This window comes from Syngnathus scovelli, chromosome 14 (genome assembly GCF_024217435.2).
Source record: "Syngnathus scovelli strain Florida chromosome 14, RoL_Ssco_1.2, whole genome shotgun sequence".
Lineage (NCBI taxonomy): Eukaryota > Metazoa > Chordata > Actinopteri > Syngnathiformes > Syngnathidae > Syngnathus > Syngnathus scovelli.
The window spans coordinates 6929764-6951811 of NC_090860.1; the positions used below are offsets into that span (position 1 = coordinate 6929764).

Consider the following 22048-nt stretch of genomic DNA (forward strand, 5'->3'; position numbering starts at 1 on the left):
GCAGACTACACAATTCAATATTCACGTTCATTTAGGCACTCAAGGATTTTTCTTTCAGGGTCTATTCAATACATCCAGATGATACTTAAATGTGTGAAATGCACCTCTATAAAGTTTATCTCACAAGTATTGCTTGGAGATCAGTACAGAAAGAGAAAATACACAATTTGGAGGCAACAAACAAAACTCAGAAAATTTATATAGTTGCCAACTTGAAGTTGTGGAATTTTTTTTTTCATCCGGGTAGGGGGCTAAACATTTTTTGGGGGCAGGTGTTCGCCTTATACTTACCATGTGAAGAACAATTATATGTACAGAGCTATTTGACTGATTGATATTGAATAAATGACTCTTAACCATTGAGGAGTTTCATAATATGAAAGGAGTACCGATAAAGCCAAATTATGAAGTTACTATGCAGTATTTATTGTACATCAAATTAAAGTGTGTCACACAAATTCCTCCACCAGCTTTCTGAAAAATAATAATCGCAGACAATATTTTCAACAGTGCTGCCTAGTGAAGAGCACACCGGCTGGCTTTAGCACAAAAACTATCAGGGCCATCATTTAGGAGCTTCTCAAACTTTTGGTTATTACGTGCAATTTCATCGTGACATTGTTTGTTTACTTTAAGCGTCCCGGTTGTGTATTTTTCATGCAGTGGGAAGTCATAGGTTTGGCTGTCCCTTAGGTCTGTTTTAAGCTAAATGTGATTGTGTCCAACTTCTTTTAACAAAATGGGGTCAACTTTATGACTGTAGGTAGTGTCTCGCCGCAGAGCTTTGGAGATCGTTCATTGTGTCATGTCTGAAGCAACAGAGTTTGAAAAGTATTTAAAACATGATGGTACCTTAATTGTTGCTGGCTTCTTTTTCTTTTTGGTTATCCTCCTACCATACTAGCAGGAAGCAGGATTTAAAAGTTTTCTCTTATAAGATGTAACAACTGGCCTTCCCACATTTTTAAAGTCTGTAACTGTCATAGAAAGGAAGTTGCACACCTATTTCAAACAAAAGCTAAAAGCATAGGAATAAAGTAAATAAAAAAAAAAAAAGAAATGTTTAAAAGTCATTAGTATTCTACTGCGACTGTCAATTTAATGACTATTTATTTCAATGCAAATATTTTGCACAGCTGGGACGCAATAGATTTGAAGAAAATCTGCAGGTCACCATGGTCAAAAAATAAAATACATAAGTGGAGGCATTACATCTGCTTTAAAAATATTGGCGAGGCTGTATTGGCTGTATTTTCTAACTGTCTTAAAAGTGGTGGGATGCCATCACTTTGCATATACAGCAATACTTGGAATTTTAAATTAACACCCTTGATGATTATTAGAGTATATCAATTTTAAGACAAGTCTGAATGTGTATTTAATTATACAGATACAGTATACCCATTATATTATATTTCATTATACTTTTGTGAGGTATGTAGGGTTGATTTTAAACACCCACTTCTGTCATCACATTCTTAGGTTCCCTCTCCAATGGGCTAAACATAAAATATATGTATATGATATTCCCCCTTGATATTATTACTTAAAATATGAAAAAAAAAACAACCTGTGTGCTTAGTCCCTTTGATTTTGTAGAAGTAAAAAAAAAAAAAAAAATCTATGTCAAAAAGTTCCCTCTTTGGAATATCCGGTGGGATTCATCGACTGCCAGCGCCAAACATCCTCACCTACACGCAAAGATAAATTAAAATATCAGCTTCATAAACAATGCTTTTGGCTTTTTTTTTTTTTTTTTTTGGAGAAGAAGTTGTGGGAAAACATTACACATTCTTTCCAGTGCAAAGTCAGCCTTCCAGCCGAGTTCCTTCTCAGCCAGACGAGGGTCAGCATAACAGCATGCTGCATCTCCTTCTCGACGAGGAGCAATCTTATAAGGAATCTACAGAAAAATAAGATGGCACCTCCGATTCACTAAATAATGGCGTGTTCCTATTCTTATTTGAATCCCATTGAGAAGATGACTTTATTTTGGAGAGGAAATACTTCCTCTGCGACTTACGTCTTTCCCTGATGCCTTCTTCATAGCATCCACCATCTGGAGCACCGAGTACCCGACTCCTGTTCCGAGGTTGTAAACCTGTTGACAAAAATCAATCAATCAATCAATCAATCAATCAATCAATCAATCAATCAATCAATCAATCAATCAATCAATCAATCAATCAATCAATCAATCAAAAAATAATTCATTATCCACTGTACGAGTGCATATCATGCACACATACTCAACAACACCATTAACTGAATACAATTGAATGAGCGCATGCTTGTTTGACATGGTGATGAGAAAGTTTTTTGTCAAACACAAAGTTTTGGTAAGACACTAATATTTAATTCCAGTAGAACTCTGAATTATTCCCATTTTGTTACCTTGCACCCACAATTGTCCTTCAGCTTCTTCAGCGCAGCTATGTGTCCCTTTCCCAAATCAACAACATGAATATAATCTCTCACACCTTGAAAGAGAAAATATATTACACATTAGATTCAATAGTGATGAAGTATTTTTCAATAGTGATGAAATTATTTTTTCTAAAGCAGGGTAGACACAAACTAATGAATGGGCCAAATTTGAGCACCCCTCTTTTCTTATCAAAGTCAGGATCAGTGACTATAATATTTTAAAAACGATCTTAACTCATTACCCGCCAGGGACTCCGCTCGCACTGTTTACAAATGCTGGAGCAACTGGTTGGGTTGAGTTTTTGTCTGATACATCCACCAGCCCTTCAGCAGAAATAACAAGAATGGTTTGCCACTGAAATGTAGTTACCAGATAACAGTTAGCCTGCCTTTTTCCATTTTTTTTTTTTTTTTTTTTTTAATACAACGTACATTTCTTCCCGTGGCGAATCGTCAATAGAGGGCACAACTACTGCCCTGCTGAGTCATAATGAAAGGGACAAAATAAAGAAAGAGAAAATGAAAAATTCTAAAAAAAAATATTTAGAAAATATATGTACAGCTGCATGCTGATATAGTCAGTGTCGTGTGCAGAGTCACTCACATTTTCTAAATGAAATAAAAGGTATGTATGTAACTTGCCATAAACTAGATTTAAAAAAAAATAAATAAAAAGAAAATAAGATACCTGTCCCATCTGGTGTGTCATAGTCATTTCCAAATACACTGAGCACCTTCCTTCTCCCAACAGCAACCTATTATGAAGAGAGGGAGTAATGCAATACCATGCTTCATCATTTGCAACTACAGTTTTAAAAAAAAAAAACAAAAAAAACAAAAAAAAAAACCATCACAGCATTTATGTACCTGAGCAACGTATGGTAGTAAATTATTGGGGATACCCCGAGGGTCCTCTCCAATGAGGCCAGAGGAATGCGCACCGATGGGGTTGAAATACCGCAGCAATACTGAATTCCAACTCTGCTCACATAGCGCACATAATAAAATAACCTCTTTTTCCATGCATATGTGACCCCCCGCCGACTCAGTACCTTGTCAGCTTTGCATTGGTCCTTGATCATCTCCTCAATGAAGAACTTGGTTTTACCATAAGGGTTGGAACAATTTCCGACAGGGTGCTTCTCATCAATGGGCAGACGCTGAGGGTCTCCGTACACAGTGGCCGAACTACTGAACACCAGATTGTGTACCCCGTAAGTCTGCATCACCTGCGGTTGCACACAATTATGGCACACAGGCAGCGCTACAGAGACTTGGCAAGCATACAATTAATCAAGCTACAAAGGCAGAGTCTAATTGCTTTATTTTAAAAAGCGAGGCTAGAATAAGACACGGCCTAAGCAGATAAACACTTGTACAAAGTGTGATCAAGTCGTAGTGCAGATGGAGTTGGGTTATACTGACCTCAAGTAGGTTCATGGTGGCGGTAAGGTTGACCTTGAAGTAGCGTAACGGCTGCTGCACCGACTCTCCAACGGCCTTCAGGCCAGCAAAATGCATCACGGCGCTGAAAGAATGCTGTGACGCACATTAGACTTGAAAGAATCGACTCTACACGTGACAATAATGAGCACTCTGAACAGGAAAATATTTTAGATACACTGGAAAAACCTAACAAGAGGACTTTGGAATGGGTTTTAAATTTGTTGTAATTAGGATATTTTAATGATTACTCTTTGATGGCAGACTACAGTAAATTAAACTCACTTTTGGGTGAGAGCCAGGGAACACCATGCACTGATTGCCAGGCAATTGCTGGGCACATATAAATAAACAACAATTCATATTCACCTGTGTGGGCAATGCCGAGTTTTAAATTAGCCTAATATGCATATTTTCAACTTTTGACATGAGTTACTGGAGAAAAGATGCAAACTCAGCAAAGATTGAAACCTGAAACTCCAGAACTCTCATGTGCTAACTTTAAATCCACAGTGCAATTTTATTATCTTATTAATTCATGTATCATTATTTTTGGTGGTCTGTATCAAATGCAGTGAAAAGATGTAGTAGCAATTAATAGTGTGTTTGTAAATTTGGGAGCAATGAGGTTTATTTGCAAAAAATGTAGAATTTGTGTACAAAGTACTTGAATGAATCATGTTGTATTGCAAAAATGTATTTGCAAAAATGTAGAATTCATGTACAAAGTACATGAATGAATCATGTTGTATGGCCGTACTAACCTTTTTAAAAACTCCTTCCAGGGCAGGTTTGTCCAGAAGGTCAAGTTCATGAAACTCAATGCTGGTGTCCAGAAACTTCTGTATTCTAAGTAAACTCTCGGGCACACCTGCTTCTCCTCCATCCATAACGCATATGCATTGTCAGCAAATAAGACCACACCTGGCTAAAAACACACACACACGCCTTTAGCAGCTTACCTTTTACAGCATTGCTGCAATCATCAACCACAATGGGTAGGTAGCCAGCTTCAATAAGCTCCACAACGCAGTGACTCCCAATGTAGCCTGCACCGCCCGTGACCAGCACCTTCTGTGCCATTCTCTGCACATCAAAGACAGCATATCAGCATCATCATTATCATCAAACGCCTGATAAGTGGCTCACAGAAACCATTTAAATTTAAAAATTGACAGTGAGAAAGAAGTAGATATTTTTAGATCGTCAATAAACACTTTACGAAATGTTGTGCTCTTGTACTGCATTTGCTTTTCCATTCTGTGCAATTTTTCATTCTATGCAAGTCCAGGGAGACGATTCCCCCCCCCCCCCCCCCAAATAAATAGTCACAACCCTGCATCACAGTGACCAAGATTCATTTAGATCAAGGGTGTCAAACTAATTTTTTTTTTTGCGGGCCGCATTTTAGTCGTAGCTTCTTTCGGAGGGCCATTATGACTGTCAAACCAAATAAATGTATGAGCACCTCATATTATATACAGTAAAAGCTACAGAACAAACTGACAAATAACTCATTTTCAAATCAGACGAGTAAAAACTGGTCAAATATTTAAAAAAAAAAGATGTTATTAAAAGTGAAGACAATTTGCAATTCTAGTAATGACACGAACTTGATGCGCAATTTTTCTTCGCGGGCCACATAAAATGATGTAGCGGGCCGTATCTAGCCCCCGGGCCTTGACTTTGACACCTGTATCTTAGATGGTCTGCCGTGTAATTGGATTGTACATTCTCAAAAACAAGAATAGGGGAAAACGCAGTAGTAGGAGGCGATAGCGCCCCCTGATTTTATTAAGAGGAGGAGCCAGTAATGATGACGTCTCGGCCTCGCTGCCACGACTGTATCACGTGATTACTTCAGGAAGTGGTTGAGATTTTGCCGCGAGACGAATATCGATGAAAAACTCTCGCACTACATTCAAAATGTTGGGTTTAATAATTAATTGCGGTCAGTTCAGAGTTTGGATTGGGCTTAAATTCGACACTAGAGTTTGGTCAGCGTTAATGGAGTTTGGATGAAGGGTGAGGAGGGGCCGAGAGAGAGAGAGGGCGGAGAATTAACTTTATTATAATATAACATAAGTCAACAAACGTTTTAAATACGCCTCTTCATACACACTAAATCTAAGTAACGTATTAACTGAGCAATTAAAACCGGTCACAAATTGTTCGCGAACAAATCACTCAAAAATGACACCAGGCTGTTTTCGAGTTGAAATACTCACTTAAATTATTTTCCGGTGATCGTGAAATGAGAGGGGAGTGTAGAATTGAAGACGTTTTAAAGTGCCTTTCCTGCAGTAGCCTTTACTTCCTCAATGACGTGTACGAGTGAAGTTCACCATTTAAATAAAATTTCCTGTATAAGTATTTTCAAAGTAAAACTTAAGATGATTAAAAATCACAATAATATGAAATCAAACTCAAACAAGCTTAAAAAATGACATCAATATTTATATAATTATGCATTTAAAATATTTACTACAGTTGATAACGTCGTGATGTTCTCTGTACATACTATAATGAAATTATATTCTGAAAGGTTCATCTCTGCGGAAATTGGCACTGACATCAGACATCAGCTCGTATGTAAGCTCTTGCTTATACCTCTGCACACAGAAAGGTGATTGTAAGCAAGCTTACCTGAGTCTGCGACGACATGGCAGTGGACAGGAAAAGTGCCACGTATCACCCCACCACCATCATTCTTCAGATCCGTGACCTTAAGTACTGTAAACAACTGTCTTTTTCAGTCATGTTTGCTTCTCAATTAAAAAAAAAAAAAAGTAATCCGGCATATTTACATTTGTTTTTATACTGATGTTTATTACTGTGCATTGTCCCTATATAAATAAATAAATAAATAAATAAATAAATAAATAAATAAATAAATAAACCAAAACAAATGTTCTATTAAATAATTGAATTACCTTGAATTATATTTGATGTGATTAAAAATATTGAGTAATATGAGCTGGATGCCAAAAGTGAAACATGAGCAATGTTTTATCTATAAATAAGACCCACCATGAAAGACATTTACAAACAAATAAATTCTCATTTTATTTAAATGTTTTGTAATGTGCTCTACATCAATTTCCACGATCTCAAAACTATTTGAGGGTCAAAATCACTCAAGTGCCAGCCCAGTCTGTCTAGGCTTTGCAATTACAATTCTCAACTAGGACTGTCACAAACCATTATATTGCTAGTCCACTTGTAACCACTAGCTCTTGCAATTAGTTAATTAATCAAATCCTATGTAAAATGTCTTGGCTCAGTAAAGGTAAGTAAAAAGAGAGCATGCAACAGGAGCCATTGTGAAAAAATAACATCTTGACTTTTAAATCTAAAGTTTGTTGCCATTCACCTTTCCACTGCACCTTGTGACAATATTTTGCCTCTTATTGCATTATGGCATATGTCTCCAAACCTAAGTCACCTTTAAAAGCATACAGGGCTTTGATTCACTGAAATGGGTGGGGGGTGGTAAAGAACGTAATGGATGGAACGAGCAAGGGTGTGACCATCCACAGGGTCCCCATCTGATTCTCTTCATCTCTCTCCACCAGAGTGCCAGTTAATCCTCTCCTCATCCCCCCTGACTCCCAGCAGGATGTAGCAGGCTCCCACTGAAAGGCGAGCTGCATTAACGCCAAGAACTTTCCTCTCGTGCTTGTCCGTTAGTCAAAGCTGATTGCAGATTACAGGCCTGCAGCGACACCACAGCTCTCCATCTTATCTCAAATCTCCTTCAAACCACTTCTTCTTTCCATCATTCTTAATCCCGAGTCTGCAGCATTTCAATGTCATCAACTTTCACTTGCTGCTGCCCTTCTGACCTTTTCACCGCTCCTTCCGAGACGTAATGACATAAAAGATGAATCGGAGGCGGAGAAGATACGGGGGGGCGGTGGAGGAGGATGCCTTCCCCTTCACAATGATGTCATGGGGGCATTTGTCCTCCTGGTGTGGAGGCTTCCCTTCCTCTGCTAATTACCTTGTACAAACTCCAATCTGATAGGGCGGATATGAGGCCCAAACACAATTATTGTGGGCTAACAAAGAGATATTGAGATTCAGGGAAGGGGAACGAAGCTACAAGTAAGATGGTATGGTCAGCCTGCACACACACACTCACACACACACACACACACACACGCACACACACACACACACACACACACACACACACACACACACACACACACACACACACACACACACACACACGCACACACACACACACGCACACACACACGCACGCGCGCACACACGCGGGCGCGCGCACACACACACACATCAATACAACCACTTGTCCTTCTCCTCCATTCCCTCAGATAGGCTAATGTTATTACTGTGGTAATTATGCTCATTAGTGCCAGCAGCTGTAGCGAGCCCACTGCTTGCTGTTCAAACCTCATCCCGACCATTTCTGCTCTGTTTTCACTCCCTCCTTTTGTGCTCTTCACATCTCATTTTGAGACACGCTAGATTACAATATATACGTATTTCTTTTCTTCCTTTTTGTCGCCTTTCCAGAGTTGCTGAACACGAGCACGAGATGGCGCTGTTCAGTCAAATAACTGCCTGATACAGTGATTTTTAGATTTACCCGTTGGGTTCCCGCTCTAATGCGCTTCTCAACACTCTTTTCATAAGTAATTGAACAAATTGGAAAACAATATTCCCCAGACTCTCTAAATAAAATAATTGTGGTATAAACAAATCTGCCAGTCAGTTATTGAGAATAAAATGTGAACATTCCACACTCAGACATAATCCCCTCTATGCATGTTTGCAGAGAAATTACGAGAGCAACAAGGCGTTTTTTTATTTTTTTTATTCAAAGCTTGGCTCGATTGCTTTTTGTTTTATTGCCAAGGGCTGATGCAGCCACTAGGTAAGCCTGTACATAGTTAAGCCGGGCATCAGGCGCTAAATGTCATGCATAGCCTACTTTTATTGGCTGATATGGCCTGTTGTACCCTTCTCTCTTTCCTGGAAGCTATTGTTAAAGAGGTGGTTGTTAATGCGGCTGGCCAGATGGGCTTCTTCTCCCCTGCAGGTCTGACTGAGGGTGTTTACCATCCACTGGGCTGTGGATAACAGGTGAGACCACAGCAGAACTCTCAGCCAATGAGAGCAAAGCAGAAAGCGCTCTGCCTGTAAAACCTTTATTTGGCATTTAGGTGTGCGTTCGTGTGCGAGTGGGTTGGATAATAACACACTGTAGCAACGCAAATGTGCTTTTACAAGTTGGTGATGTGGTTATCTTAGATTAACCTGCCACTCACTAGCATCCATCATAAATTTCCAGCTAACGTTGTTTTTTTTTTCCCCAAAGAAACTGAATTATGTTTCCCTGTGCCTGACGGCGAGACACGTCCGCTCATCTTTTGTCTGGCAAAATGTTTGCACGCATTATCAAAGCAAACATTGAACATTACGTTCATTTTCCGGTGCAGCTCATGTAGAATTACTACAATTTGGTATCACGGCAACAGTAAAGGTAAATCCCGGGAATTGCAGAGAGTGGTCTTTTAAAGCTTTGAATCAATCTACCTTAATGGATGACCTGAGTCAAGCATGCATGTATGGATTAGGTTGGCTGGAGCACCTGTCCCTGTTCTGTCAACAGCAGATCAGGTTCCTTGCCACGCATTCACCTGGCCGACACAACTTCCTGTCACCGACAATGCGCTGACCTGCATGAATACACATCAACGCTGTTTTCCAAATGCATTTACTGGAGCATTACATTAAAGGTATTTGGGTGAAGCAAATTCAGAGTATGTTTTAAAATAAATAATATTTTTGAATTTTTTTGAGGGAAAAACATCAGTTGTGGAGATAATTCTTCAAACTATTATTGTCAGGTTTCCTGATTTAGGGAAAGTAGGAAAAAAATCGCACGAAGCATTGCGTTGTCATGGTGAAGCAGCCATGAGAAGTCCTGTCACAACTCTAGCTTTTTCTCACACGCTGAACAAAGTCAATTCCGCCGGATCTGGGTTTGAAATAGGCTTTTTTTGAGTTATATTTGCAGAGTGGCCCAGTAAAGAGAGTCTGACAGCTAGAATCTACGAACACTGGGATGTAAATGTCGCCAAACATGCCCCGGTCTAATGATGACATTTGAAAATCATTTTGTTTACTCTCGATAAGTCATTTCCTTCTGGTATCTAATCAACTCGTTTATGGGTTGCATATTTTGGAGGGAGAACAAGGACATTGGAGCATTAATGAAACATCATATTCTTAATAAGGATTACGTGACCTCTGTCATTTTTTACACGTCAGCAATCGAAGCGATAGTATAGATTGAAAATTAAACTCTGGGACGTCTAATTATTTCATGGAATTCAACCGGTTCCACCACTTACAGTATGTACACACTTGCGTTTAACCATTAACTGAAGTGCAAACAAACACAGCAGGCCCGCATGTCAGTGCAGTATTTCCCTACCACAGTTATATCTCATAACTGTAAGAAAATTGTGCAGAAATATTGAGGTAAATAAGATAATTTCATTAAATGTGCGGGCACCTCCTTATATAATACGATTGAATCCTTGATCACCATTTCGTATATTTTTTTATTGTAGTTATTTTAACTGGATGTTTCAAGAAAAATTTCATGATAATGCAATCAAATTACGGTTAATTGCGAAAAATAACAGAAAATAGATGACACACAATTAATATACATAATAAGATAGATATAAATACATTCATACATATTTCTATACATACATAGTATAGAGTAAATGCTACCAGTGAAAAAAAGCACTTGTTCCCTAAACCTAATAACTGGTTGGGCCACTCTCAGCACCAACAACTGAAATCAAGCATTCGGTCCTTCACATCTCTGTGGAGATAATTTGGCCCACTCTCTCTTGCAGAATTGCTTTAATTCGCTAACACCGGAGGGTGTTTGAGCCTGATTGTCCACAGTCCAGCATGAGTCCAGACTAGGCTACTCCAAAAGCTTTATTTTTGCTTGTTTTAAGCCTTTCATAAATTGACCGCCGGTGTGTTTTGAATGGTTGTCCTGCTTTAGAGCCCCTTCAGCTTGAAGTCACAAACAACATTCTGGAGAGCAGGATGTGTGGTTCAATCAAACACTGCAAGTCATCCAAATCCCGAGTCAGCGAAGCAGCCCCAGACTATCATGCTTCCACTACCATGTTTTATTTCTGAAATGCTGTGTTACATTTATGCCAAACGTGATTGGAAACACACTCAAATTCCATCTTATCAGTCCATAAAATGTCCTCCCAAAAGTCTTTGGAATCATTCAGATGTTTTTTTTTGGTTTATGATCACAATCCGTATGATTTTCTGACTACAGTGTTGTTGCTTTTTAGTCACTGTCATCTCCTTTATCCATGTGATAATAAAAAATGATTAGCTACCAATCGTTATGCTACCCACAAAGGTTGCTGAGTGATGGATGGGTGAAGAGATAGACTCAGTCTGTTAGTTTGGGATGGGGGGTGTCCCAGATCTTTAACATTTTCGATCTTGTAATCCATGCAGCACCCCCATTGCCTCTATCCAGCCCCCCAAATCCAGCCCACTTTCCAGCACCAGCTGCCTCTGACCCCTCATCCTAGCCTAGCCTCTGCTTGCCATGTGCTGGGAGTCAAAGGGGTCCCACCTATTGCTCACCAGAATGGAAGCCCACCATCTCGGGGGCTTGCGCACTAAATCACAATCAATCGTTGGGCAGACAGAGATGGATTGGGGCGTCCACGACCCTGTACCTTTGCGAGAGGCCCCTGCCATCCAAGGGGTGGCTGTCACTGACAAATAATAGGAGTGGATTTAAAGGGAATGAGTAGGTCAAGTCTGCTGCCCCTGAAAGGAAGTTATAACAAAGCATTGGAGGGAAATGCTTTTCTCTTTAGGAACAACACAACACACAATGCGTGTGACAGACGGACGTGTGCTAGAGTTTGACACAATGGCTTCATGAAATAAGACAAGTGTAATCAATCTAAAAAATCAAAGAGTGCATGCTTTTAAATGCTTTTGAGTGAACAGCAAGCAGATCTTTATGAGTCCTCCAAAGCACCCCAAAGATTCAACTCATTCAATCATTTTTTCTTTCATTAGATTAGATAAAAATGAAATGAATTCCTACCACGTTATTGAAGGCTCAACTGGTTTCTGAGTTTGGCCATGTGACGTTGATTGGTTGTTGAGCCCTGAGCAACTGTGATCTCATTTTGAGTTGACAGCAGGCAAAATGGATATATAAAAATGAAATAAATAATATATAAATAAAATAATAATAATATTAATGAGAAATTCTATATGTATAAAAACAATGATATTAAATAATAACATTTTGCCCCTCCATTCATCTTCCACAAATGCAATATTAACCAGAATGCCGTGTCTTCAAAAGATTTGAACTTGCAGGGCGCAAGCTCGTGTGTTTGAATTTATTTTGGCACTACAAAAGGATTCCTTTCTTTCACAAGCAACAAGTCTACCTTTGACTTGTCTTCACCATCCAATGCCACTATCGTGACTATTTTTCCTCTTTCAATCATCAGAATGGGAATATCTCTTTCTTTCGTTTGCCTCCATCACAATGACTGAAACATGCAAAAGTCTCCACAATGCCACAACATGACAACAATGATTGGGGAGCGATCTTGTGTATTCGCCGCCAGGGGCTCAAGAAGGATCATTCACATGTAGATGTTACCTTGTGAAAGTACCTCTACTATACAATTTCCATTTAGATAAGGTGTATACACAAATAAAGAAAGGACATAGGGTTCTTCATTTGATTAACTAATCACAGTCTTTGTAATTCCTCTCGGAGACCTTGAAGGGCAACGGTGGGCTGCACACCTTGATTAGCCAGCGTGTGCGTGATTGCTGCTACTACGTTGCAAATCAATTCAAGTTACTCAACTCCATGCACTGCACTACACACATCGGTGGCGATTAAACAGGCAATTAAGACGGAAAGAGCGAGAGAGCATTTTTGCCCGTTTAATCCCTTTCCCCGCATTGTGTGCGTGGATGCTGGCCACAATGGACTCCCTGATCAGCAATAACAGAATAGAGCAACAATTGGGGTGGGAGGTGATTCGGGTCTTTAAGGCTCCCCGGAGAGGGCATTTGTGATTAGCTCAGATTTAAAGGTGTATTCTATTCTTATTGCCTCTTGCCAGGCCAGGGAATTCATCATCTGAAGCTAACAGCAAAAACAAAACACGTGCACAAGATCATAATAGAGCAAATTTGCCGTCCAGTTATTATCCTGTGGAAGACTTCAATTTGTCCCTACACCCCCCCCCCCCAAAAAAAAAATAAACACTCCTCGGCCTTACAAGTAATTTAACCCCGTGCCCACTCCTCCTTATGTAGTTGTGCCTTGTGCGCATCATCTAAAGACTGCATTGAAACGCAACACAGACCCTCTCCATGACTGATCTCTTTTGATAGAGCTCATTATGCAAACTGCTCCCAACTCCTGCCGCATAATTAGTGCTTAATTAATTTGAGTGAAATCTTTCATCTGTCTGTGTCCGGCCGGCTCCTTCCTTCCATTTACAACATGATATTAATTTTCAGGGGGTGGGGGTGGAGCCTATTTGATGAAAAGGCTGATATAATTAATCAAGTACTGTATCTTTTCCTTTCATTTTTGAAGGAATAGCAGTAAGTGTGATGAGCAGAGTCTGATTAACCCTATTATTCTCCCCTAATTAGGGTGATCATTTAATAAGCAAGGAAACAGCACAATTATACGAAAAAGCAAATTAGGCTGTCTAATGAGAAGTGTTCACTTTCTGGGAGGGTCTTGTTTGGGAAATTGTAAATCCTATAAACAAAGATCAAATAAACTTGTTGTGGTTTTGTGTAATGCTAAGTGCACTGAGCTTCAGAGACGATTGTCCCTTGGCATTTCACACTTTCTGCAGCTTCATTGTGTCAAAGCAAAACCAGGTTAATAACTGCAGATCTATGGTAAAAATTTAATATACCTTTCTACTGATAGAAAAAATTCAATCCTTTTGGCAGGAGGTAACAGCCATTTGTGAATAATTTGTGAAAATGCATTTGCTTTTTTGTTAACAGCAAGTCTACCATCTCACTGGCTATTTTCGATGTCCCTCGACAGGTTATAATAATAATAATAATAATAATAATAATGATAATAATAATAATAATAATAATAATAATAATAATAATAATAATAATAATAATAATAATAATAATAATAATAATAATGTAGTTCCTTTTCTGACTTTAACATAAATACTGTTGTAAAAGAACGTTTTGGCTGACTGTGATAACGTTAGCAAATTCAGCACCATGGACAGCACCCGGACTGTGTCACTTATCCAATTTGAACCAGTAGTATAAAGAAATTGTGACCGCGGTGAAATAAATAAGTGGCACAGGCATGCAAATTGTAGAAAATTGAAAGAAAAGGCAGCTGGTGTGGAAGTGAAAAGCATATAAGTGAGAGGTACATCCCACTAGTGAGCCAGAAGTCCATCTTTCATGCTCCCACATGATACAGCTGCTGTCTAAACTTTCATCAAGATGATGATGATCTCATATTTGCAATCTATGAACATTGGCCCTTGTATCATTTCGGTTTTGCTGAAGTCATTATCAATATCATGACCATCTTCACAGAGCCTTTTTAGTCGTCATGTGAAAAATGTAGGTCAAATACCTGCCTCAGCACTCTCTTGATAGCGTGCCTCTTCTTTGTATCTGCATGTACGCGAGCATGGTTGTATGTGTGTGCACAAGTGTCTACATGCATGGACCTCAATTTACTGCTCTTCACCCCCATAGTGCAGCTGCGCCTCTGAGAACTCTTGTGGAGTAATTGAATGAGCTGGGCGGGGGTGGGGGGGAGGGGGGGACTTTCTGTGGCAGCAAATGCGAAGCCTGCTGGCCTTATTATCTGTAATATGGCCTCCGAGCACCCTGCACCTTCTCGTCTGCTCATGAATACAGAAATGAATGTGATGGACGTCAGAGGTGAATGCAAGAGCGTGTGTGTGTGTGTGTGTGTGTGTGTGTGGGGGGGGGGGGGGGTGCAAACGGCCGGAGCGGTTTTAATCAGCTCCCAGATAGAACAATCACTTTATCCACCTCGGAAGCTCAGAGGTGAATTAGTGTTTAACATTCCATGGCATGCTTTCTGGCAGGGGACCCCGCCCCAAACAACCAATGGACTGTGAAGATTATCGAGAGACACTCCGCTGTTTTTGATGAGGAAATTAGTTAAACGTGCCCCTGGGACTCCAGCAACTGATATACAGGAAGACTTTTTTTTTTTTGCTAAACAATAGCGTCTCTGGAAGAGAAGCAAATGTGACATTTAGATGCATTAGCTGTCCCTTTAAAGCTCATGCTCATACTGTGTCTGTCCATGGCAAAATCATCTTCAGCAACACTTAGCTTTATTTGCTATGGATGTGAACACAATCCCTCAGCACACATGCTGTGTCTGCTGATAAGTGTCATGTTAATCGTCAGCTTCATCGACCGAACATTAAGTACTGAATAGCTATATTACAAAACGGATTATTATTGGGGCCTGTGATATGAAGTGGTGTAGTTAAAACATTGGTTCTCATTTGTGCTCATAGAGAAAAACGTGATTATACATGTGACAATTATGGCTTCTATCACGCCAATACTAACAAAATAGGTACGATTATACACCAAACTAATAAGAGTTTGATGACAGCAGACTTTTGGATATGGCTAGTTCATGACATTGCGCAGATGTACTTAATGTGGGAAAATGAAAGTATATTAATGACCAGGAATATCAACATCATTTTGAAACCAACACTAGTCTGCATTATGTGCTTTCGTATTTTTTGGAATATTTTACAGTGGAGTAAGTGAAGCTCTCAAATGGCAAACCAATTAAAGGAAGACCCATGAACCATCTACAGCAATTACAAGGCGTCTCAAAAAATTCCACTGTAAACTACATCCGGCATAACAACAGACCAAAGACAATTTTCTCAAACTGGATTTTAAACATGCTTGTGGTGAGTGAGAATACCTGGTGAAGTAAAATTTCACATTTTAGGAATAGAAACAACAGAACATGAGACAGAGCTCACAAATATTTTCACCGTGAATAACAAAGAACATTCTTGACAGGGGGTGCTCATCAACGAAAAAAAGACAGATACTGAAATATTTTAGTGTCATCTTATTTTAGAAGAGCCAACCTGTGAACACAATGTTGACTCCAAACAAGACATTTGGAAATAGACACGCAATAAAGAGGTGGCAAACTTTTATCGCCTTGCTTTGTTCTCGCCAACAAGCCACTAAAGCAATCATGCGCATTACTTTTTGCCACTTTTGTTCTCTTGTTGACACCTGCTCAAACGCTCTCAGCCCGAGGACAGAAGCTGAGAGTGAGGCTGTGCCGTGTCCGCAGCCAGCCTTATTAAATCTGGCTCCCCTCACTGGCTCTCTCCATGGAAAGGAGCAGCAAGAACAAGACCTCAGCTAATCCATTACAGTAATTGATTGACAATGCATTGAAGACGGCCATGTAGGGAGCACCAATTAGAGCCCTGTCCTATTGCACTTTCAATTTGGCTTGCCGATCATTCATTTGGAGGCATCTGCGGTCGAAATAAGACCCATCAAATGTGAAATAATCCCCCTAAAAATGCTACGCTGTCAATGTTTGACAAACTGTGGGGAAATTAGATTTAAGTGACCACAACATTATGCCCAATTGAATCAAAAGCTGCATTAAACACAATTACATAAACGATATGTTTATTACTTTGGCGGCGTAAGACTTCACTATACAATACTTAGCATTTGGAATCATGTGACCTCATGACGCCAAATAAGGGCATTTTTAAAATGCATACTCCTTCAAGGGGAAATACAACAGTCACTGTCGTGGTGATCCCACCCGAGTCCAGCGCAAGTAGCATACGTTCACTTTACACTCAATTATCATGTAAATATGAGTGTGAATGGCATTCTGTCTCTATGCCATGTGAATGAGTGGCGACCATTCCAGTCTGTCTTGCCGGAAGTCATAACCAGATAACATACATTTTCAGCAAGGAGTTTTTACTATGAACAATCGCCATGTATTGATGAATAATATTGATGAATAATATTGATGAATTTTTAATATATGAATATATTAAAAAAATACTTCATGACAAACTACTACACAGAATTGAATCATCATTGGCAGATCTGTACTTTTCTTACTTTGTAGGGTCAGAGAAGGGTCAAGGCATCAATGGTGCTCCACAAATAAACTTGCCTTGCATACTTGAGTATTTATATTTCTGCACACTTGTTCCCTTTACTCCCAGACACAGACATCTAGTCCTTTTGTCAAAAAGAGCTCATTACTTAATTTTTTTTTCCAACCTCAGCAGATCATTCAATAAAATTAGGCTTTCTCCCCATAAAAGACTCCCGCATGAGATGGATTTTACTTCCTTTCTTATCAAACTCTGGCTAAGCCCAAAATTAAAATATAATCAGTTACAACTGAAAGGTATTAACATCTATTCAGATTTAGTCATCTGTAACAATGTTCAAGTAGTCTTTACTCCAACAGCACCTGACGCAATTTAGAGGCCATCGTTACTGAAGGCTTCACAAATATTTACCCGCTTTGCTATCTGAAACACATATCTACCATCTCAGTAATTAAAGTGAACGCAGGGTGTGGAAACAAAAACTGGGGGATGACAACAGGCTCGAGGAGGCCTTCTGGCTGCAGCTGTATGCTAATTAGGCGCCTATGCTTCCCGTACAAGCCCGGGCAGCACGCGCCGCCAAACAAACGCCGCACATGCGCATCAGCACACAGCCGAGGCCGAGACAGCGGCCCACGCGCAGGTTTACGGGGAAATTAACATGGTAGAAAGAGGAACTCCTTAAAATACCATCAAAGTCTCAACTAACCGAGCAATCCTATATTATCAGACATAATATGATATAAGGTATATGATCGAAGCGTCCCTATTATAGACAAAGATGACTGGCAGTGACAGAGTGGAAATGAAAAAAGTTGCAAACATATCAAACAAAATAAATAAAAAAATTATATCAAAACATACGTAGTTGTGTTTTGGAATTGGGAAATAAATGAAATTTAAAAAAACAACAACTGAAATGGTACATTTGAAAACGAAGTTAAATAAAAACAGCGATGTGCGCCTACAGGCAGGTGACACACGCGAACACACACACACACACGCACGCACACACAAACACGCACACGCGCAGCACGTGCGCGCGCGCACACACCCTGGAGCGCGCATGCACGCACACAGACATGGGCCCATTGAGAGGAAGGCGCACAGGCCCGAGGCTCAGCTCCGATTGTGTAATTATTTGACTTGGTCATACTGCAGCTTTATGCAAATGAGAGGAACAATGTACGACGATGGAGATTAATTCCTCCCTCGTTTGCTGACTGAAAGGGGAAAAGAATGCTCACTCGGCCAAGTGGCGCACCGCAGCTTACATTGAGCTTTGTAGGGGGGGGGGTGAAACTAAGCAGAAATACGCGGACTTAACCTTAATACACATTTAATAGGCTTCGTTGAAAACTGTCATATTTTTTACATTATTTACGTACTTATAAACAACAATCCCATAAAGCTGCATATGCAATCACGTTTTGGATTATTTCAATTTACATTTGGGAAACACGTTTCATCTTTTCCTTTGTTACTTGTGGGGCTGATGAGTTCACACAGCACGCGTCACATTGTGGACCAAATTGTTGAGTGCACAACGCGCCTTTCCAAACGATAACAAAAAAGGTGGGGGGAAATAGGCAAGGCTATTTAAAGATGGGCAGACGTGTCTATTGTGCGCAAAGACCAGAGGGTCTTCTTATTACTTATGTATGCAGCGAGATGTCTGATTTATAGCTGGGGTTAAACTACCGAGAAAGACACGTGCCCTAAAAAAAAGAAAGACCCCTTCCGACCCCACCTTTCTCCTTGTAGTATTGATAAAAGAAAACCCCATAAAAGTAGTTTGCTGATAGGGCTGCGTGCTGCAGGGCATAAAATGTGGTGCGTAAAAGTGACTGCATGGAACAAGCAAGAATGTGTTTTTGGATAGTCTCAACCTATTTTGATTCTGTGTTGGAGATTTCCTTCAGCAACTACCCCCCCCCCCCCCCCCTCCCCAAAAGAGAGCCACAAAAGCCACGGCGCGTGTACATGTATAGGGAGCCACCAGAGCGTAAAAAGAGGAGGGCCCCGGCGTGTGCCTCCGTCTGGGAGGGGCCAGGCGCGCACATTAATGCAATAAACCGCCAGTGCATCTGCTAAGCTATCTGCACACCCTCCAACGAAATCCACCAAAAGCAAGGCTCGGGGCTCGGGACCCTCCCACACCACTCCACTGGGATCACACAGACATCTGATTGGCCGGGGATGCGGCAATCGGGGGGGGCGAGAACAATAGCATCATTCCGCCATAAAAAGAGTGAAGCTATGCCTTCGAGACGAAAACATTTCAGCAACAGAAGGGGCCATACAGCGGGGAAATAAAGTCCCTGCACAGTCGTCAGGTGTTGCCGTATTTCGAAGCGCCCTGGATACTCGACACTACATCCGCATCCTCCAAGTGCCTTCCCGCCGCTCCCCGCAGCCAACATGCCCAAAGGATTCCTGGTAAAAAGAAACAAGAAGTGTGCACATGTTTCCTACAGGACTCGGCCGGACGAGGATGACCTCCAGGAGCCCTGCACCCACCTCACCCGAGCTGCCTTCCCGACCCACATCCAGCCATGCCTGCCGCCGATGTGCGCGGCGCCCAGCCCGGACCGCCCCGCGGCATCCCCGGATCTCAGGGCAGCCGACGCACCGGTGCCAAAAACGGAGAAGCCGGCCCAGTTCGGCAATCCCGAGATGGTGTGCCAAGTCCTGTACAGCCCGACCCGGCCCATCAGCAAGGACCACGACAGGGCTTACTTCGAACGTAGTTTCAATCTGGGCTCGCCCATTTCTGCTGAGTCATTCCCAACACCTGCTTCACTCTCCGGCCTGGACCACCTCCTGTACGCCCCGGTCGACTTGAAAATCGGTACCAGCAACAGCAGCCGAAGCGGTACGACCAGCATCAGCACCACCAGCAGCACCGGCGGTGGCGGCGCGCTGCCGGCACCAAGCAACCGCGTCGCCGGCACCAAGAGACCGGCAGCTGACGGCACGGAGCGCAAATCAAAAGGCGCTCCAAAAAAACCCAAAGCCATCCGTAAGCTCAACTTCGAAGATGAGATGACCACCTCCCCCGTGCTGGGGCTCAAAATCAAAGAGGGTCCGGTGGAGGTGAAGGCCAGGACACATGCGCCGGGAACCAGCAAGCCTTTAGGGGAGTTCGTGTGTCAGCTCTGCAAGGAAGCCTATGCGGACCCCTTTTCCCTGGCCCAGCACAAATGCTCCCGCATCGTCCGGGTCGAGTACCGGTGCCCAGAGTGCGATAAGATGTTCAGCTGCCCCGCCAACCTGGCTTCGCACCGCCGCTGGCACAAACCCAGAACCAGCGGCGCCTCAACAGTCCCGCCCCCATCGACGCAGGGCACCAAACCCGAAATGGCCAAACTGTCACCCGCGGATGTCAAATCAGCCTCTGAAGAAGCCAAAGACGCGAGCGACAGAGACACCCCGAGTCCGAGTCTGTCCGAGTCCGGCTCCGACGACGGCTCGTACGACTGCCACTTCTGCGGGAAGAGGTTCAAGCGCCAAGCATACCTAAGAAAACACATCATGGGACACCAGGTCGTGCAGAAGAAAGTTCTAGAGGAGAACGGGTTCCCGGCGGAGCAGGTGCCGCCACCTTCATCCTCCCCCGCCTCCTTGTCCCCAGAGGACGCCTCGAACCAAAGTCCCCTCAATCTGAGCCCCGCGGACCGCCTGCTGTGTCCCGTGTGCGGGGAGAGCTTCAACAGCAGAGCGGGCCAGGAGAGACACCTGCGCCTCATGCACTCGTCCCAAACGTACCCGTGCAAGTACTGCCCCGCCACCCTGTACAGCTCGCCGGGACTGACCAGGCACATAAACAAGTGCCACCCGTCGGAGAACCGTCAGGTGATCCTGCTCCAAATGCCCGTGCGGCCTGCCTGCTAAACGCAGAACTTGTGCCTTTAGACGCGGAGGAAGAAGAGAACCAACAACTAAAGGAAAGTTTAAGGGGGGGTCGAAAAAAGAAAAAAAAAAAAAATTGTAAGTTCCAAGTGGTGTCTTTCCCCTTTCATGCCAATCAGTGATTGTTGAGCGCTTCTCTTTCGATTTAAACTATATAGCCCTATTTTGAGACGTTCTTTTCCTCAAATTAGTTTACGGAGAAGCTTAGTTTTGACTGTTAAAGGGTATTTTTTTTTCTAGGACAGCACATGTACTCAATGATAGCTTCTAGACCTAAGAATTGTCCAGAAATCCGTCGAAGCCTTTCTTTCTTTTTCTTAAAAAAAAAAAAGGATCACTGTAGCTTTGTTTATGGAAGACAAAATGATCAAGTTTGTCTTACTCTTAATAATGTGTGACTGAAGGATTGTCTGTTAAGTAGAACCACAAATGCCTTTAGTGTAGAACGAAATAGCCTCCATCTCATCCAAATCCCGCTGTACAACTGCCTTAAGGAGTCAACATAGATTGTTTTCATTTGGAACGCTGGCACATATTTTAATGCGATTATTACTATTATTACAATTGAAGATTGTTGCAATATTTTTGTTGTCATATGTTTATTTATTTATTTATTCTAATGATTTTATGTAACTTATTGATGTGTTTGTTGTGATTGCCCCCCCTCCCCCCCTCCCACTCTGTGAATCGTACTGGCAGTTTACATGTCGTTTAGCCAAATTGACTTTTTTTTTTTTCTTGTCTAATTTATGAGTTGCGACAAGTGTCGTGGGTCGGGTTCTAATCATCGATACCCGCAACTCTTGTAAAAAGAAGGAGAAAACAAAAACACGAAGCTCTTAACTTAGATGCAATCTTTTTTAAGGATGTTATTTTTCCTAAATGTTGGCTTTTATAGCGCTTTGATTGTATGTGTATATTGTTGTTGTCTATCAAAAAGAATAAAAAATATTTTCAAAATGACAATATTGACTCAAGGTGGTTTCATTTGGATAGAATTAAGC

At 41.5% G+C, this 22048-nt stretch overlaps 2 protein-coding genes across 3 annotated transcripts; one reads left to right on the forward strand and one right to left on the reverse strand.

Moving 5' to 3' along the window:
• Positions 1-402: 402 nt before the first annotated feature.
• Positions 403-6214, reverse strand: gale (UDP-galactose-4-epimerase). Of its 2 annotated transcripts, none has more exons than XM_049739767.1 (11): positions 6099-6214; positions 4833-4956; positions 4635-4750; positions 3853-3966; positions 3480-3656; positions 3295-3408; positions 3116-3182; positions 2395-2480; positions 2024-2101; positions 1789-1903; positions 403-1691 (listed from the first exon to the last, which is right to left on the reverse strand). In XM_049739767.1, the coding sequence occupies exons 2-11, from the start codon at positions 4951-4953 to the stop codon at positions 1627-1629; spliced, it is 1053 nt and encodes a 350-aa protein (XP_049595724.1). In that variant the 5' UTR covers positions 4954-4956; positions 6099-6214; the 3' UTR covers positions 403-1626. The 2 variants fall into 2 exon arrangements, with proteins under 2 accessions (XP_049595724.1, XP_049595723.1); XM_049739766.1 differs by having other exon boundaries at positions 4635-4756.
• Positions 6215-19227: 13013 nt separating this feature from the next.
• insm1b (insulinoma-associated 1b) lies at positions 19228-22010 on the forward strand. Its single transcript, XM_049739382.2, has one exon. It carries the CDS (start codon positions 19554-19556, stop codon positions 21024-21026), a length of 1473 nt encoding a protein of 490 aa, XP_049595339.1. The 5' UTR covers positions 19228-19553; the 3' UTR covers positions 21027-22010.
• Positions 22011-22048: the final 38 nt, after the last annotated feature.

Bases quoted from the DNA above. Each gene is read 5' to 3' on its own strand.
- gale (XM_049739766.1), bottom strand. From the start codon at position 4,953: ATGGCACAGAAGGTGCTGGTCACGGGCGGTGCAGGCTACATTGGGAGT. The intron at 3,183-3,294 runs GTACATAAATGC...TCTTCATAATAG, and splicing joins TACTACCATACGTTGCTCAG to GTTGCTGTTGGGAGAAGGAA. The intron at 1,692-1,788 runs GTAATGTTTTCC...CTTTGCGTGTAG, and splicing joins CTTTGCACTGGAAAGAATGT to GTGAGGATGTTTGGCGCTGG.
- insm1b (XM_049739382.2), top strand. From the start codon at position 19,554: ATGCCCAAAGGATTCCTGGTAAAAAGAAACAAGAAGTGTGCACATGTT.